The sequence below is a fragment of the Tachyglossus aculeatus genome, chromosome X1, assembly GCF_015852505.1.
Source record: "Tachyglossus aculeatus isolate mTacAcu1 chromosome X1, mTacAcu1.pri, whole genome shotgun sequence".
NCBI classification, from domain to species: Eukaryota; Metazoa; Chordata; class Mammalia; order Monotremata; family Tachyglossidae; genus Tachyglossus; species Tachyglossus aculeatus.
In genome coordinates this window covers 88,654,748-88,672,486 of record NC_052101.1, presented here as the reverse complement: position 1 = coordinate 88,672,486, position 17,739 = coordinate 88,654,748, and the positions used below count along the sequence as shown (strand labels likewise).

General features: G+C 44.7%; 1 protein-coding gene across 4 annotated transcripts in view; it reads left to right on the top strand.

The window, feature by feature from the left end:
• RBM6 (RNA binding motif protein 6) overlaps positions 1-17,739 on the top strand; it is a 112,918-nt gene that overhangs the window by 1,528 nt on the left and 93,651 nt on the right. For 3 of the 4 annotated variants that reach the window (XM_038771620.1, XM_038771619.1, XM_038771618.1), the window contains exons 2-3: positions 9,776-9,889; positions 13,322-14,645. In XM_038771620.1, the coding sequence (XP_038627548.1) occupies positions 9,846-9,889; positions 13,322-14,645 (1,368 nt within the window). In that variant the 5' untranslated portion in view covers positions 9,776-9,845. Of the gene's footprint in view, positions 1-4,145; positions 4,181-9,775; positions 9,890-13,321; positions 14,646-17,739 lie in introns of those variants that run through there. The other variant, XM_038771621.1, reaches the window with a different exon arrangement.

Below are 17,739 nucleotides of genomic sequence, written 5' to 3'. Positions count from 1 at the left end.
TGATTTCCCCAAAGTCACACAGCCGAGAAGTGGCGGAGCCCAAGCTCGGCCTGTTTCCACCGAGCCACGCTATATGGAATTAGTAACACAGTATTCCTAATAGTATCTATCACCAGTGTATGGTTTGTGCTTAACAGGATGTAGAATGTGGACCTTGTCAAATTTTCAATCTAAATAAAAGGGAAAGAATGAAAATAACCGGAGGCAAACGATGGAGGGGATAGAGAGGTAGCCCTTTGGAGTAGTAGTAATAGTAATAATTATGGTATGAGTTGAGTGCTTACTATGTGCCAAGCACTGGGGTAGATACAAGTTAATCAGGTTGGACACAGTCCGTCCCACGTGGGGCCCACAATCTAAGTAGGAGGGAGCAATATTTAATCCCCATTTTACAAATGAGGTAACTGGGACACAGGGAAATTGTGACCTGTCCAAGTTCACACAGCAGAGATGGGATTAGAATCCAGGTCCTCTTGACTCCCAGGCCCTTGCTCTTTCCAATTGGCCGCACTGCTTCTCTGATAGTATTTATTAAGCGCTGGCTATGGGCAAAGCACTGTATTAAGCACTGGGAGAGAAATTCTTGGATGAGGTGTAGGTATGATCCCTGGCCCCCAGCTACTGTCTAAGAACGAAGAGGGGAATTGGAATGTTGGACTAGCCATGTGAGGAAAAGGCAAACAAAACTACAAAAGACAGAGGTGAAAACCGGGAAAAGAGCAGCAGGATTTCAGGCACCTCACAGCTCAGACCAGCAGTCACAAAAGTCACAGTGATGTGGAGTGTCCCACATGGAGTTTATTTTTATCATCCTTGGGATCCCCAGATGGCTCAGGGTAAGCCGCCTGAGAAGAGTAGGTTTTGAGGAATGTAGAGGAAGAGGGTTGTTAAATGAGAGGTGGGTGGGGTTGTTCCACAGATATAGACTGTGAATGTGTGAAATGAAAGAAGATGGCAGAGGAGGCAGAGGGCTGATGTGCTTGGAGAAAATGGGCGAAGAGATTTAGGGAGGGTTGGAGAGCTTTAATTCATTCCCGATTCTGACAATCACATTCATTCAGAGAAAACTTGGGCAAGAGACTTAAAAAGTTACTCCGCTAAATCTCTGCTTGAGTTACTTAAGGCAACTTTGCTAGAATTCTGCACTAGGCCTGGCCTGGCTGAGTTGCAGAAACATGGTCTAGATTCACTGTGGGATGGAGTGGTCTTTTCACTTCCTTCCACTCTATTTTGAGCACCCTCAGTTTTCCTGTTGCCAGGCCCTTGGCTGGGGCTACTTCAGCCCAGGCAAATATGGCCATGGAGGTCTGGTGTCACACGGGTGTGGAATTTTCTTGGTCCTCAATGGAACTACAAGTCTCAGCGGCCACTCACAGGGCACATGTGAGCAGTTCTTCGCCCACCCCCAGGAAGTCGGCCTGGGCCCTGTGGGCTGTCGAGCCAGGTACATGAGTTCAGGGTTTTCAGGGCTCATCTGGTGCCTGGCCCCAGGATTTTGGCTTTTTTTTAATCTTCCTCCTCTGTTTCCCCATCTGTATGTGAAAGTCTGCCTTCAGTACATTGAATATTTCACAACAGTGAGACCTAAAGAGTGAGTAAGCTGCCTGAATTTATAGGCCTGTAGAAAAGGTAATAGAAAGGTGTTTCTGTTTTTTTTTTTTTGTGGGGTTGAGGCTGAAAATTGGTTTTTCCTGGTTTTTTTTTTTTTTGGATGGGTAGTGGGGGAGACTGAAAATTGAGAAATAACTTGTTTCCCTCAGTACTCAGCCTTCCATTTTAAGTGTCCGCTTCCTCATCTGAGGAAAATCTATGCTGAACCTTCCAGAGACGTTGTAGACTTAGTTCTGCCATATGATGCACGCTTTTAATGAACATTTTGGCAGTTCTACCATATGATGCACACTTTTAATGAACATTCTGGCTAGAGCAGGATAAGGGAAACTAGCCTTCCAGTACAGTGAGTCTGTTTGGGCCCAACAGGCTCCATTATTGAAGAAATTATGTAGTACTGTGTATGCAGCTTCGGAATGGGTGAATGTTACGTGAGGTTTTGCAAGATCGCAGTCCTGGTGTTATAGAAGAACTGGGTACACCCAAAGCCGACTAACCATACTTGAGGGGCGAAAAGCGGAGGTCAACCATGTTGGTATTGTATAGAACAGACAAAAAGTATATTCCTAAGCCCGACTGGTACTGCCAAGTAAAATTAGTACTGGTTTCAGGCAATCTTTAAAAAGCAAACAAATATATATATATACACCCTTTCCCATCGTCATTCATGTATCTCTGAAATTATCTTGCCTTAGTGAGAAATGTATTATAAATGGCCGTTTCTTAAAATAATATGAGTATTTTGATATTTCCTATGAACACATCCTCTTGTTTTAAATGTCAATCGGAGCATCTGTTAAAATGATTTATTTTAGTTGCTGATCTTACGAGGATAAAAACAAACAGTTGATGGAAAATACATATTGAAGCTTAAGTGAAGTGTATTTGGGCTGATTTTTTTTTATACATGGCAAACAAATCAAAGGACTACTCTATTGACTAGCATGCAAATGCTAAAACCATGCTAATGAAGGGAAATTGGGGGATAATCCCCTCCCTCTTAGTCCCAGCTCCACATGGCCTAGTGGATAGAGCACAGGCCTAGAAGTCAGAAGGTCATGGGTTCTAATCCCAGCTCTGCCATTTGTCTGCCGTGTGACCTTGGGCAAGTCACTTCACTTCTCTGGGACTCAGTTACCTCATCTGTAAAATTGGGATTGAGACTGTGAGCCCCACGTGGGACAGGGACTGTGTCCATACCAATTTGCTTGTATCCACCCCAACACTTTGTTCAGTGCCTGGCACATAGTAAGCGCTTAACAAATGCCACTATTATTATTATTATTATTATTATCTGATCTGATTATCCTGGCACGTAGTAGGTACTCAGTAAATACCATCATTATAATCATTAAAAAGCCAGGAAGGGGGCGTGAATCCTATCTAGACAAAGGGGTAGTAAGGTGGCCTGGCGACTTGTCTGGGGGGTAAGGGGGTCTTATCACTCCAGACTTCCACAGATCCAAAACAGAACTTGTTTTCCCTCCACTGTAGACAACACTACCACCCTCCCTCTTTCAGAAGCCCATACATAATCTGGGCATTATCCTCCTCGACTCACCTCCGCCATTCAACCCACACACCAAATCCTGTTGCCTCAACTTTTGCAACATCTATAGAATCCGACCCTTCCTTTCCAGTCAAACTGCTACCATTCTGGTCCAAGCACTTATCGTATTCCACCTCGACTACTGCATCAGCCTCCCTGCTGACCTCTCTACATCCAGTCTCATCCCACTGCAGTCCACTCTTCACTCTGCTGCCCGGATCATTTTTCTGAAAAAATTGTCCTGTACACATTTCCCCAATGGTTGCCCTTTCATCTCCTCATAGAACAGTATCATCTTTCCAAAGGCAAAGCACTGAATCAGCTCGCCCCTGAAGAGGCAACGCGCCTTAGTGGAAAGACCATGGTCCTAGGTGTTGGAAGACACGTTTTTTATTGGTATTTAATAATAATAGTAATAATGGCATTTGTTAAGTGCTTACTATGTGCAAAGCACTGTTCTAAGCACTGGGGGGAATACAAGGTGATCAGGTTGTCCCATGTGAGGCTCACAATCTTAATCCCCATTTTACAGATGAAGTAACGGAGGCTCAGAGAGGTTAAGTGACTTGCCCAAGGTCACACAGTAGACATTCATTCGTTCATTCAATTGTATTTATTGAGCGCTTATTGTGTGCAGAGCACTGTACTAAGCGCTTGGGAGGTACAAATTGGCAACATATAGAGGCGGTCCCTACCCAACAACGGGCTCACAGAAGTCTAGACATGGGGTGGAGCCGGGATTAGAACCCATGACCTCTAACTCTCAAGCCCGTGCTCTTGCCACTGAGCCACGCTGCTTCTTTAAGTGCTTGCTATGTGCGAGGCATTGTACTAAGTGCTGGGGTAGATAAAAGCTAATCAGGCTGGACACAGTGCATGTTCCCAGTGGGGCTCACAGTCTTTATCCCCATTTTACAGTTGAGGTAACTGAAACACAGAGAAGTGAAGTGACTTACCCAAGGTCACGTGGCAGACAAGCAGTGGAGCTGGGATTAAAACCTCGGTCCTTCTGACTCCCAGGTATGTGCTCTATCCACTAGGCCATGCTCTGCCACTTGCCTGTTGTGTGATCTTGGGCAAGTCAACTTCTCTGTGCCGTGGTTTCTTCATTTGTAAAATGGGGATTCAGTACCTCTAAATTCCTCCTATTTATACTGTGAGCCCCATGTGAGACAGGGACTATGTCCAATTTGATGATCTGGTATGTACTTCAGCATTTGACACATAGTAAAGTGCTAAACAAATACCATAATTGCAGTATGGCTCAGTGGAAAGAGCCCAGGCTTTGGAGTCAGAGGTTGTGGGTTCAAATCCAGGCTCCACCACTTGTCAGCTGTGTGACTTTGGGCAAGTCACTTAACTTCTCTTTGCCTCAGTTACCTCATCTGTAAAATGGGGATTAAAACTGAGCCCCCGGTGGAACAACCTGATCACCTTGTAACCTCCCCAGCGCTTAGAACAGTGCTTTGCACATAGTAAGCACTTAACAAATACCATCATCATTATTATTATTATTAATAAAATCCATCCTTTCCTCTCCATCCAAACTGCTACCACGTTAAATGTAGTCATTCATTCATCCTATCCCACCTGAATTACTGTATCAGCTTCCTTGCTGACCTCCCAGCCTCCCGCCCCATCTATACTTCACTCTGCTGCCCCAATCATTTTTCTACAAGAAAGTTCAGGACATGTCACCCCACTCCTCAAAAAAACTCCAGTGGTTGCCCATCAAACAAGAACTCCTCACCATTTGTTTTAAAGTACTCCACCACCTTGTCCACTCCTCTAGTGCTAACCTTTTCACTGTGCCTCGATCTCGCCTGTCTTGCTGCTGACCCCTGGCCCACCTCCTGCCTCTGGCCTGGAACACCCTCCCTCCTCAAATCCAACATACAATTACTCTCCCCCTCTTCAAAGCCTTGTTGATGGCACATCTACTCCAAGGGGCATTCCCAAACTAAACCCCACTTTTCCTCATCTCCCACTCCCTTTGGCATCACCCTGACTTGCCCTCTTTGCTCTCCCCCACCTCCCAGTCCCACAGCACTTATGCGCTTATCTGTAATTTTATTTATTTGTATTGATGTGTGCCCCCCCACCCCATGTAGACTGTAAACTCATTGTGGGCAGGGAATGTGACTTTTTATTGTATTGTACTCTCCCAAGAGCTTAGTACAACGCTCTCCACACAGTAAGTGCTCAATACTGTTGAATGAATGAATGTGAAGCATGGACTGTGTCCAACCTGAGTAGCTTGAATCTACCCCAGTATGTAGTACAGTGTCTTACACAGAGTAAGTGCTTAGCAAGTGCCATTAAAAAAAATATCAGGAGGATGGATGTCATGGGGGACAACCATTCTTCTTCCAAATGTCCTTTGGTCACATTGTTGGAGGCAGAATGCTGGAAAATACCGATCTGACCCAATATGGTGGTGTCTATGTTATGTTCTTTTTCTGTAGCGTTAACAGTGAAAGAGCATTCACAACAGCATTTTCCTCATGAGCAGGAATAGCACTCTTCATAATTGCTTCCACAGAATCCTAGTGCCTTTTATAAATGAAACATGCCCAGAAAATAGCTATCAGTGTTGTAGAGGGAAAATCTTGACTTTCTCTCATTTGATGTTTCTGCTTCTGGGCCTGCCTGGGGACTTGGGAGCCTACTTCCTCGCTGAGTATTAAAAGAGTAACTCTTGAAAACCGAGTGGAGTTAGGGTTTCTGTTTGAGGATCATGGACTGAATGATGAAGGTAGGTTGGACAAGTGTAGCAACAAATTTATGGTAATCCTGGGGCGAAGCAGATGGATTGGAAAAATTGGAGGAATAGGGTTATGTTTTATGTGGAAGGGTGAGCCAATTGCCTCAAACTTGTGTGCTGTATTTTGTGAGGAGAGTGGCAGCAAGAAATGAAAATTTGTTATTTATTTTATTTTGATTTTGGGGTTTTTGTGCCAAGATTGTCTCTTAAATTGGAAGCTCCTAAAAGTCAGAGACTAGGCTTTCCCCAAACTGGCATAACACCATGCATGTTGGGTGTTGAACAAAATGGTTTTTGTGGTTGGTAACGAAATTGATACATTTGCTTCACAGTAGATGAGGGATGTACCCCCTTCTCCCTCACCCGCTCAATTTGCTTTACCATTGATTCCACATTCTGGGAATATTAAATCTATATCAGAAATCTCAGCTCACTATCTGCAACTTGAAAATGGCATAACTAGTTCCCTCCAGTTGTCAGCTCTGTCTCCACCATTAAGGGCTTGGGCATTGCCACTTGTTCCCATTTTCCTTTATATGAACATTTCCCTAAGTTAGGAAGCCTCTGCTTCCCATGTGTCATCTGTTTCATAGCCAAGCAGGGAAGAGCTGCTTGCCTCCTGGGCTGTGTTCCCTTGTCAAACTCCAGTCTCCTGAGTTTTTCTCTGCTGGTCCTGGGCCTGTCTTCCCTGTCAGCCTGAGTTTTTTTTATTTTGGAAGCTATTTGTTAAGCACTTACTATGTGCTAGGCACAGTCCTAAGCCTACAGTACTAAGCACCAGGGTAGGTACAGGCTAATCAGGTTGGACACAGTCCCTGTCTTTATCCCTATTTTACAGTTGAGGTAAACTGAGGCCCCAAGCATTGCAGTGACTCGCCAAAGGTCACACAGCAGACAAATGGCGGAGCCAGGATTAGAACCTAGCTCTTTTTGACCCACACTGCTTCTCCACTACTTGGTCCTGGGGCCCTCCCGGCAGCTTACCCCACAGCCAAATTGTAGCTCATTTCCCCTTTCTGGCTGCCAGCTCTTGCGATGACTTCTGAGGGCATCGCGGTGGTGAGGGAAAAATGGCCTTTGACTCGCTTGGCTTGGTTTCAGCGGAGGCTATCAGGGACCATGGGAAGCCAGGATGTAGAGGGCAAATCTCCCTAGGCTTCTCTCCTAGGATTATCCTTGGGGGGTTGCTAGTGCAGTACAACCAAGATCTTAGCTGTTTCTTCTCTCCTTGCCTATGTTATAGGTTTGTATTTCCAATTTGGCAGCAATCTTTGACATATATGTGTGGGTGTATATGTGTGTGTATTTCGTGTGTGTGTGTGTGTATAAATATATATATGTTTTAAGAATAGGGTTGGGGTGAGGAAGGGGAAGCAGATTTATCTGCTGTCTCAATCATGTGCGCTAACTGTGCCTTACATTACATCTTTCCCACCCCCGTTTACCCCTTATGCATTTGTACTATCCTCACCACTTCTATATATAGCAGTATAAAGATCAGTGGTTTATATTGATCGACTCTCTGCCTCTTATTCACATATTTCTTCATTTCATCCTACCATTCTCCTACTATTGTCAGTTGTTTCCAGATCTTCTTGCTGTTCCCACTATTTGTGAATCATTTGTTTCGGCCTCTCTCCCATATTAAAGTCTAAGCTCCTAAAGGGCTTTTACTGCACTCTCCCAAGCACTTAGTGTTCAGCTCTAGTAGGTGCTCAATACATTCCATTGATTGATTGATTTGAATTACCATGGTGCTTGGTAGAACTCAACTGGGTTCCTCCCTTCACTTTAGAAGTTAATGAAACTTTTGTCCTGGGCCACTGACCTCTCCATAGTTAGAAATTTTAAACAGCACTGATAAAGTCGGGGTCAGTCAGTCAATCGAATTTATTGAGTGCTTACTGTGTGCAGAGCACTGTACTAAGAGCTTGGAAGAGTACACTATAATATACACATCTCCTGCCCACAACAAGCTTACAGTCTAGAGGGTGAGACAGATATTAATATAACAGGTTATGGTGTCCTTTAATTTTTATCCAATAGGTTGCCCTGTTTTCTCTTTGGTAAAATAGTTCTTTGGGACAGGGAAATGAAGAGGAGGTTACATCTTCTAGACTGTGTGCCTGTTGTTGGGTAGGGACCACCTCTATATGTTGCTGATTTGTATTTCCCAAGTGCTTAGTACAGTGCTCTGCACACAGTAAGCGTTCAATAAGTACGATTGAATGAATGAATTTCTCTTTCTCAGCCTTCCACTGCAAATATTTTTTATTACTCCACTCCTACCTAGTATGACATTTGGCTGGGAATTAAGTTTTGGCATAATTTTGAGAAACTTTATCTAAAGCACTACTCTGTCTCCTCATGTGACGCTAATGTCAGTTTTCTCTGCCCATGTATTTGACAGCTTCCTGCCCCCTGGCACAAAGTGTGCCTTGTCTCCCTATGATGAAGTACCCCCACCATTCCCCGCCTTGACGACTCAAAGAGTCATTGCTAGAGAATTTGGCAGTAGCTGTATCCAGTGTTGGATGGGAGAATTATTTATCTTGGAGCTTCCACAATTTGAGAATTTGGGATTGGCCAAGTTAAAGATCCCAGGAATAATGGGAAAGGGAGAGGTGGAAAGAGCATGGGCCTGGGAGCCAGAGGCCCTAGGTTCTAATCTCAGCCCTGGCACTGGCCTGCTGTGTGACCTTGGACAACTCCCTTAAATTCTCCTTGCCTCAATTTCCTCAACTGCAAAGTGGGGACTCAACACCTGTTTTCCCTCTTACTCAAACTGTGAGCCCCATGTGGGACCTGCTTATCTTTTATCTACCCCAGCACTCAGTACAATGCTTGGCGTTTAACAAATGCCACAGTGAATATTATGATTATTCGGTGCATATAGGGGAACTATCAATGGGCATAAAATTAAAGGAGGGGGAGGATCATTAAAAAGAACATAATTATGAGTATGCGTCCTTTTATGCCCTTTTCTGCTATCAATTGTATAGATAACTCTTAGATTGGTAGTTGGAGAGCCTCAACAATTAGTTTTGCCTTCAAAATAATTCCCTTGGGTTTAAAGAAGCAGATGGCAGAAGAGGACTAGTATTGTGGCATTATGGACACCCCTGAATTGTGGCATAGTCCAAAAGTGAGTTGGAGAGGCACTGGGCAAAGAGGATTAGCGGAGGGGCTATAGCTCTCACCTCCCTCCTGCGCCACCCCCCACTCCTCCCGTGCCCAATTCCTTGCTTCTCCAAAGGGGACGTAATAGAAATGAGGGCATTAGGTAGGTGGAGCTCTGAAGAGGTGCTGGGCAATAGGACTTCTATCATTTGCAGGGATACATGGGCTACCACCTGCACCCCCAACTCACTGGAAAGGGGATTCTCCCATCACTAGGTGGAGAGATGGAATGATGGCAGAGTATACTTATTTGCTGAGCCGGGCCGGCAACAGGAAGAGAAAGTGGTGACCAGTTGACTCTTGGCAGGGTATTTGAGATTCATCCCTCTTCTTTTTTGTGTGGTATTTGTCAAGAGCTTACTGTGTGTCAAACATTGTTCTAAGCTCTGGGCTAGGTGCAGGTTAATTAGGTCAGACACAGTCCCGATAAGCCCTTTTCTATATACAGTAGAAATGCTTAAGCAGCAAAAGAGAAGTTCTCCGAAAACGGGTAGCTACCAGATGAGATTATGAGGATCATTTCTGTCTCCGCCTTGGTTTTGGGATCGTTTCTTGTACCGCTATCTTTGATTGTACCCTGAAATGACATAATATTGATAAGTAAAGTTGGGTAGACGTCCTAGATTCAATATTATCTCCTGAATCTTATTGTCATGGTTTGTCTCCAACAGGTCCTGCGGTTGCCAGTACTTGGTAGATAAACAAATCAGTTTTACTGGGACCCATCTGACACAAGAAGAGATGTGGGGGGACTCTCGACCGGTTAACAGGACCGGCCCGTTCCGGTAAGTGTCAGAATTAGAATTTTGCAACCAGGTGTCCAGTCCCAGTAGATAATGCATTAAAAGCATTACGTTACGTTACCAAACTTACCTCTAAACCTTCTCTTCATATCTTGATTACTACCTGGCCGTTTATCTAGGTTTCTGAAAGTGTCAACATTTTCAGGAGTAAACTATATTGTTATAGCAAATGGTTCCACAACAGCCCTGCTTTTGGCTTCTCATCAGTTGATGGTAATTTTGCATTTCATTAATGCAATTTATGTTTCCCGTGAAATTATCTGCTCCTTGATATCTCAGTTCTTCCACCAAGAGTTGTCGTTAGATACTTTTCAGTGAAAAACCCGCAACTACTAGGAAGAAAATGATTTCTGACATCAGAACCGTTTTCTTGTCTTCTAATCTTTTCCGCAGGCTTCCTTTCCCTAAGATAGAGTCTTTAAAGTTTCAGTACACAGTTTTGTTGTCTGAGTGACAGGGGAAAATTCTACGAGGTGGGTCAAATTGCATACTCTATTGTTCCAAAACCAAGATGAGATTTTGAGGTGATTTTTAGCGCTCAGAAAAATTTTATTAAAATAGCAAGATAGATGACTACATTCAAATCCTTTGGCAGCTTAAGTCCCTCCCTTTCCCAACCTCAAGTGCCAAAAGTTGGGTGTTGCCTAGGATAGTGTGTGCTGACCAAAGAGCAAAAGTGAGGCCTGGGCTCTTTTTGTCTCTGCTTGTGCATCTTCTCCTCCAACCCCCTTTTCCGGTAGGTTTCAATCTCAAGCTGGAAAAACAGCGTGGCCTAGTGGATAGAGCCTGGGCCTAGGAGTCAGAAGGACCCAGGTTCCAATTCCAGCTCCACCACTTATCTTCTGTGTGACTTTGGGCAAGCCACTTCACTTCTCTGTTCCTCAGTTAACTCAACTGCAAAATGGGGATTAAGACTGTGAGCCCCAAGTGGGGCGTGGACTGTGTCCAATCTGATTAGCTTGTATCTATCCCAGTGCTTAGAATGGTGCCTGGCACACAGTAAATGCTTTACAAATCCCCCCCACCCCCCCAAAAAAAATCTCACTTTAAGAAGCCCCCTAAATCCACCCTAGACTGGACTGAGTTCCTAATATCTGCCTGGCTGACTCAGTCTCCTTCTGGGGAGTGGAAGAGGTGAAGGGTGGGAGCAAACAGATGGAAGGTGTCTCATCTCATGCATGCCGTTGTCCTTGTGGATTGCTGGGTTTGGCAGCTCCAGGAGGCTCACAGGAACTTGCTTCATGCATCTGGTGTATTAGCACTGCTTCTCTGACTCTTACCGAGGACCGCTACGCCATGCCCTCTGGCTCCAGGATATCCAAGTCTGGCATAACATTTTACAGCCTGGTCCGTCTGTAGGGTTCTCCAAGCCAAACTTCCACTTGCCCTGGATTCTGATTCCTGTGTTTTGTTTTTTTTTGTCATTTTTTTGTTTTGTTTTGTTTTTAAGAAAGGTAGAGAAGAAGTAGGGAGATAGATGGTCGACCAGTGGTGTGATTTCAAGACAAGAGACCAGTGACTTAGACCCAAAGGAGAAAGCACTGATGGGTTGTTATTTTTCCTTTCTGAAGCCCAGATTTTAAATATACTGCTGATCTCTTTTCAAAACAGGAATGTGTCATTACATCCTTACTCCATTGGGCTTGTCTGAGGCCTTTATACGGACAAGAGATATGTTAAAAGTAATGTCATTATTAAATATCCCTTGGAAGCAGCATTGGGTTGGTGCTGTATAATGCAAAATCATGCAGATGTGGTCTGGGTTCACTGGGAGTAAATCCATTCAACAGACACCTCATTTTTCTTTATGTTTCTCGTAGGGCCTTGTAATATTTACTTGGAATTAGTATTAACTAATGTATGTTAGTGGGGCTTTGTAGTTATCTTAAAGTATAATATGATGGGTGGTGGTGGTAGTTGTCATTTAAAAAAATTCACATTGCCCAACTATTGATGAAAGAGCTGGTAGCCTCAGGTTTGGAAGTATTCAGATTATCCAAGTCCCATATTATCATACTCTGTTGGTCATGCAGATTGGTATAATTGTTCACCAGAATTACTTCATTGCTGTATTAAAATACAAGTTAGCAAATGGTCACTGATGTCAGGGAACCTTTTATGACCTTCCTCCCTAACCCTGTCCCTATGTGTTTTTCAGAGTAGCCAGTCTTTTCCTCTGATCCCCTCTAAACCATCACTTCTGCCTGCAGCCTCACTTTCCCACTCTTTGACCGTGCTCACTGCTTGTCATTTGCGACAGTCGACCAGAAGAGAGACAAACTAGCTAATCAAATCTGAAGCCTAGGAGCACAATTAACAAAGGATGTGATGTATGAATTTCAGTGGACCGTCTTTCAGTTCTCCTGAAATGCACCCTTGGGTGGAATCATTTTCTAAGATGCTTGTCAGCAGCTAGATGAGATGCCCATTTTGCAGTAATCCTTCCACAGAGTAGGCCTAAGCAACTTGGTGGGGTTGTTGTCTGGCTAAGAAGATATAACGTCTTTCTTCCTACACTATCATTGGATTCAATTTTTGCACCAGGTGTGTTTGGATTTTTGACGGGCTATGCCCTCACAATAAAGCATCTGTGAACCCTGCCAGCCAACTATCAATACTTTACTCATCACATACTTCAATTGTAATAATCTGGAGCTTTCCAGTCTTCACTCCAGTTTTTTTTCTCTACTCTTAAGTAGACTGTAGATGTAAATGGAATCCGTTTATTTTTATTTAGGTCTTGTTGATTTGAATTGCATATTGACCCAAGCTGAGCAAGCCCATATGTCTCTTCTTAATTGTACTTTCAGTCGCTTTGTGAGCGCTGTTCAAATTTCAAGGTCAATGCTATCCATGAATGTTTTTTGATGGTGTTAAGAACTGTAATGCCCATTGATGATCACTCCCAGAAGTGGTTCCATTTGCATTTAATGTAAAACTGGAATTTAAGCGTGGCCATTAGAATATGCCATGGACAAAACCTGCTTTAATAATTGGCTGGTATGTTAAAGCTTCCGCTGGGTCTTTGCGTTGGCCTGGAACATTTTTAGCTTCTCTGGCTGGCTGGAGGAGGTGGAAAAAAAATATGGAGCATGTCGCCATTTTTAGCTCATCTGGTGTTGCGGATTTTCCCTGTTGCAGGCCTGGTTGAGAGCTATCTCTGCAGCGGTCATGTTGAATGCGTTGTGTTGACTTCCCTCGTGTCCTGAAATGGGAGCATAAGTTTACTCCGCCACCTCGTCTTAAAATACCAAACCATTCCTGTTTTCTGCAAATCTAGGACAATGTTAAAGAACTCTGCCAAAAAAAAAAAATGTTTTCAGAAGAATGTGGTCTGATTAGAGAAGAAATATGCTGGTGTGTAGATTGCAAACTCTCTGGACAATATGAATAACGCTGTGTTTGTTTCTACAGTGGGAGCCAAGAAGAAAGGTTTGCTCCCGGGTGGAACAGGGATTATCCTCCTCCTCCCCTTAAGAGTCATGCTCAAGAGCGACACTCTGGCAACTTTCCTGGCAGAGATTCACTTCCCTTTGATTTCCAGGGGCACACGGGGCCTCCCAATCCTTCCTTTGCCAATGTAGAGGAACATTGTTTCAGCTATGGAGCTAGAGATGGACCTCATTCTGACTACAGAGGAGGGGAGGGGCCTGGACATGATTTCATGGGAGGAGACTTCCCTCCTTCCGATTTCCAGAGCAGGGATTCCCCCCAGTTGGACTTCAGGGGCAGGGAGATGCATTCTGGAGATTTTCGGGATAGGGAGGGACCACCTCTGGACTTCAGAGGTGGGGATGGTACCTCTATGGATTATAGAGGTAGAGACACATCCCATGTGAACTATCGAGATAGGGAAGCACATTCTGCTAACTTTCGGGGTAGAGATGCTCCCCCGCCTGACTTTAGGGGCCGGGGTGCATACGATCTCGATTTTAGAGGCCGAGATGGGCCCCATTCGGATTTTAGAGGAAGGGATTTACCAGATCTGGATTTCAGAGGTAGGGACCAGGCCCACTCAGATTTTAGGAATAGAGATGTAGCGGATTTGGACTTTAGGGGAAAGGAAGGATCACAGATGGACTTTAGAGGCAGAGGCTCAGGCTCAGCTGATCTCGACTTTAGGGACAGGGATACCCCGCCTTCAGATTTCAGAGGTAGGCACCGGTCCAGGACTGATCAGGATTTTAGAGGCAGAGAGATGGCTCCTCTTATGGAATTTACAGACAGGGAGGTAGCCCCTCGGGACCCGAATATGTTGGATTTCATGCAGCCCTCGGCCCAAGACCGAGAACGTTCTGGCCTGAGTGTGAACAAGAGAGAAGAGTCTTCCCATGACGGGGCCCCAGAGAGGCCTCCCTTTGGCATCCAGAAAGGGGAGTTTCAGCAGTCAGAGGCAAGAGGCAGAGAAGGCGAGTCTCACGGTTTGGGCCTGGAGAATGAGTCTTCACTAGACTTCCGGAACAGCCGGGGTTCCCTTCAGGACCAAGACAAGCCACCGCAAATCTTCCCCAGCAAGCAGCAACTTCCAGGAGGGGAGCAGCAAAGGGCAGATGCCACCTCTCTGGTGTTCAAGGAAGAAGGTGGGCTGGATTTCCTCGGCAGACAAGATACGGACTATAGAAACATGGAGTATCGAGATGTGGATCACCGGCTGCCGGGGAACCAGATGTTTGACTATGGTCAGAATAAGTCTTTTCCAGAAGGCAAAAGCGTCAAAGACGCCCAGCAGGATCTTCAGGTATGTAAATGGAATGAAATTGGGAGTTCTTATTTTTGTCCAGCATACCATTTTCCTCAGGGAGGAGGAACTCTGTATCCTGAGTGGATGCTCTTCTCGGGCCATTTTGTACGTGGGAGAGCTCAAGCTGGAGAAAGAGCTTTAGGTTTGCCTTTCAGGGACCACGTCTGCCAACTCTGTTGAATCGTACTCTCCCAAGCGCTCAGTCCAGTGTTCTGCACATAGTCAATGCTTAGTAATAATAATAATAATGATATTTGTTAAGTGCTTATTATGTGCCAGGTACTGTACTAGATACCATTGACTGATTGTGTTCAATCAATCAATCGTATTTATTGAGCGCTTACTGTGTGCAGAGCACTGTACTAAGCGCTTGGGAAGTACAAGTTGGCAACATATAGAGACAGTCCCTACCCAACAGTGGGCTCACAGTCTAAAAGGGGGAGACCGAGAACAAAACCAAACATACTAACAAAATAAAATAAATAGAATAGATATGTACAAGTAAAATAAATAAATGAATAACTAGAGTAATAAATATGTACAAACATATATACATATAGACAGGTGCTGTGGGGAAGGGAAGGAGGTAAGATGGGGGGGACGGAGAGGGGGACGAGGGGGAGAGGAAGGAAGGGGCTCGGTCTGGGAAGGCCTCCTGGAGGAGGTGAGCTCTCAGTAGGGCCTTGAAGGGAGGAAGAGAGCTAGCTTGGCGGATGTTGGGAGGGAGGGCATTCCAGGCCCGGGGGATGACGTGGGCCGGGGGTCGATGGCGGGACAGGCGAGAACGAGGTACGGTGAGGAGATTAGCGGCAGAGGAGCGGAGGGTGCGGGGTGGGCTGTAGAAGGAGAGAAGGGAGGTGAGGTAGGAGGGGACGAGGTGATGGAGAGCCTTGAAGCCGAGGGTGAGGAGTTTCTGCGTGATGCGCAGATTGATTGGTAGCCACTGGAGATTTTTGAGGAGGGGAGTAACATGCCCAGAATGGTGTTCACCATTGACTTATTTCCTTGTCTTTGTAATAAGTTCCGGAGGACAGTAAGAAGCCACTACTTGGACTCATTCAGATGTGAAAGGATGTTTGGGGAGTTATCCAGTCAGTCAGTAGGATTTATTGAGCACCTTTTGTGGGCCGAACGTTGTACTGAGTACTCAGGAGGCTACAGTAGAAATAAGACCTGATCGCTGACTTAGGGAAGCTTACAATCTAATAACAGTGTATTTCTGCTTCTTGTTCCTTTGCACAGAGGATGGGGGTTTAGAGAATTATCTGGATCATTTCCTCTTCAGTTGGCTTTAGATTGTAAGATCCCAGAGGCCAGGGACCAATTATTTTTCCTCTCACTCTGCACATGGGCTTCGTACGGTACTCTGCGCATGGCAGGTGCTCCATGAGCAGCGTTGATGGATGTGATTTTTTTTTTCTCATCTGATTTGTGCAGAATAGATGGGTACCTAAATCCATTTTGGCATCAGAAAAGCTCATTCCACTCAAGCTCTGTGAAATTTGAGAGGGTTTTTTTCCCCCCTGCATAGCTTAACATAAGAAGGCAGGTTGTGTTGGAGAGCTGATGACTTTTAGTGTTAATATTTGGTTGAAAAGAAACTGAAGGGGCTTTGCCCTCCACTAGTGAGTGAAATGGCCATTTTGAAGAGACTTTTGGAAGAAAAAGTCCAGCACATGATAATAGAGAGACTGTTGTAACTGGCTTTGCTGGACTAAGTGTAGAATTTTGGTGCCTTTGAAGAAAGAGAAGGATGCTGGTTCTGTCCCAGAATGGTGTAGGGCCAGGCACATGTCCCCAAATTGCTTTGCTGGTCATTATGACTCAGATGTGGTCAGATGTTATCCCTTTTCTATTCCGAGACCACAGTGATGTCTAGATTTATTTCTACTAGCCGTCGTTCCTTGTCCTTTACCTAAAGGTGTTGTCTACTTCTGCAGAATAAAACTTGTCCTTAAAATAGTGCTCTCTTTTCCTGTTTCAAGGCTTGCACCTCCTTTTAGTGGGGTTAGAACATTGAACACTGGATCATGGGATTACGTAGTTCTTTAGTCAATACAGGAATAGCTCCCAGTACAACTGGGTTATGGTCTGAAAATGTGGCTGTAGCGTGGGGTGCATTTTCTCACATATTTATAGATGATAAATTAGAGCTCATTCCGGAACTCCTGGAAAAATGTGAATTTTTTTTTTCTGCTGTGTACTCTAATGGTAAACCTCTGAACTACTGTTTAATCTTTGTTAATTTGAACCATAACGTCATAGCAGTCACCTGAGCCTTCTTGTCACAAGCTCTAAAAAGAAATTATGCAAAAGTATTAAAATACAGAGCATAAAACATGCAGCAAAACCAGAACCTTATCCCAACCTTAAAGTGACCCAGTTGTCCAACAGCCAGTGACTCCCTTTGCTGTCTGGCATTGCATGTTGCTCAAGATGCGCTTCGATGCTATGTAAGTCAAGCATTCCAGAGTGTTTATTAAGCGCCTATTATGTGCAGAGCACTGTACTAGGTTACGTTTAGAAGACGTGATCTGTGCCCTCGAGCATCTTAAAGTCTAGTGGGTGACAGGTGCAAAGATAAATTACGGGTAGGAGGAATAAGAGAATGGGACGATGTTTATGAGGAAAAGTAAGTGCTTAGGTTTAAGGACAGTTTGTCAGCATGTACAAAAGTGCTCCAGGTGGTTGTGAGTGTGTATGTGCAGAGGTGGCACAGAAGTGTTGAAGTGGTAGTTGGGGAGAAGAAAAACTGAATTGGGGAAGGCTTCCTGGAGAAGGTGGGATTTCAGAAGGGCTTTGAAAATGGGGGAGAGCTGGGGTTTGGCGGATTTGAAAGAGGAGGTACTTCCAGGCAGGAGGAAGGGAGAGAGCAAAACCAACAGGCTTTGTCAGGTCTGAATGTACAAGTCAAAAAGAGCAAGGACACAAGGGGAAAAAGAAAACAACATTATGGACTTTGGTGGTATTATCAACTATCATGGGGAAGTTAGGTGGAGGAGTTGATCTGGGAACAGATGAACTCCCCAAGGGATTGGGTGTTGATGATGATGGCATTTGTTAAGCGCTTACTATGTGCAAAGCGCTGTTC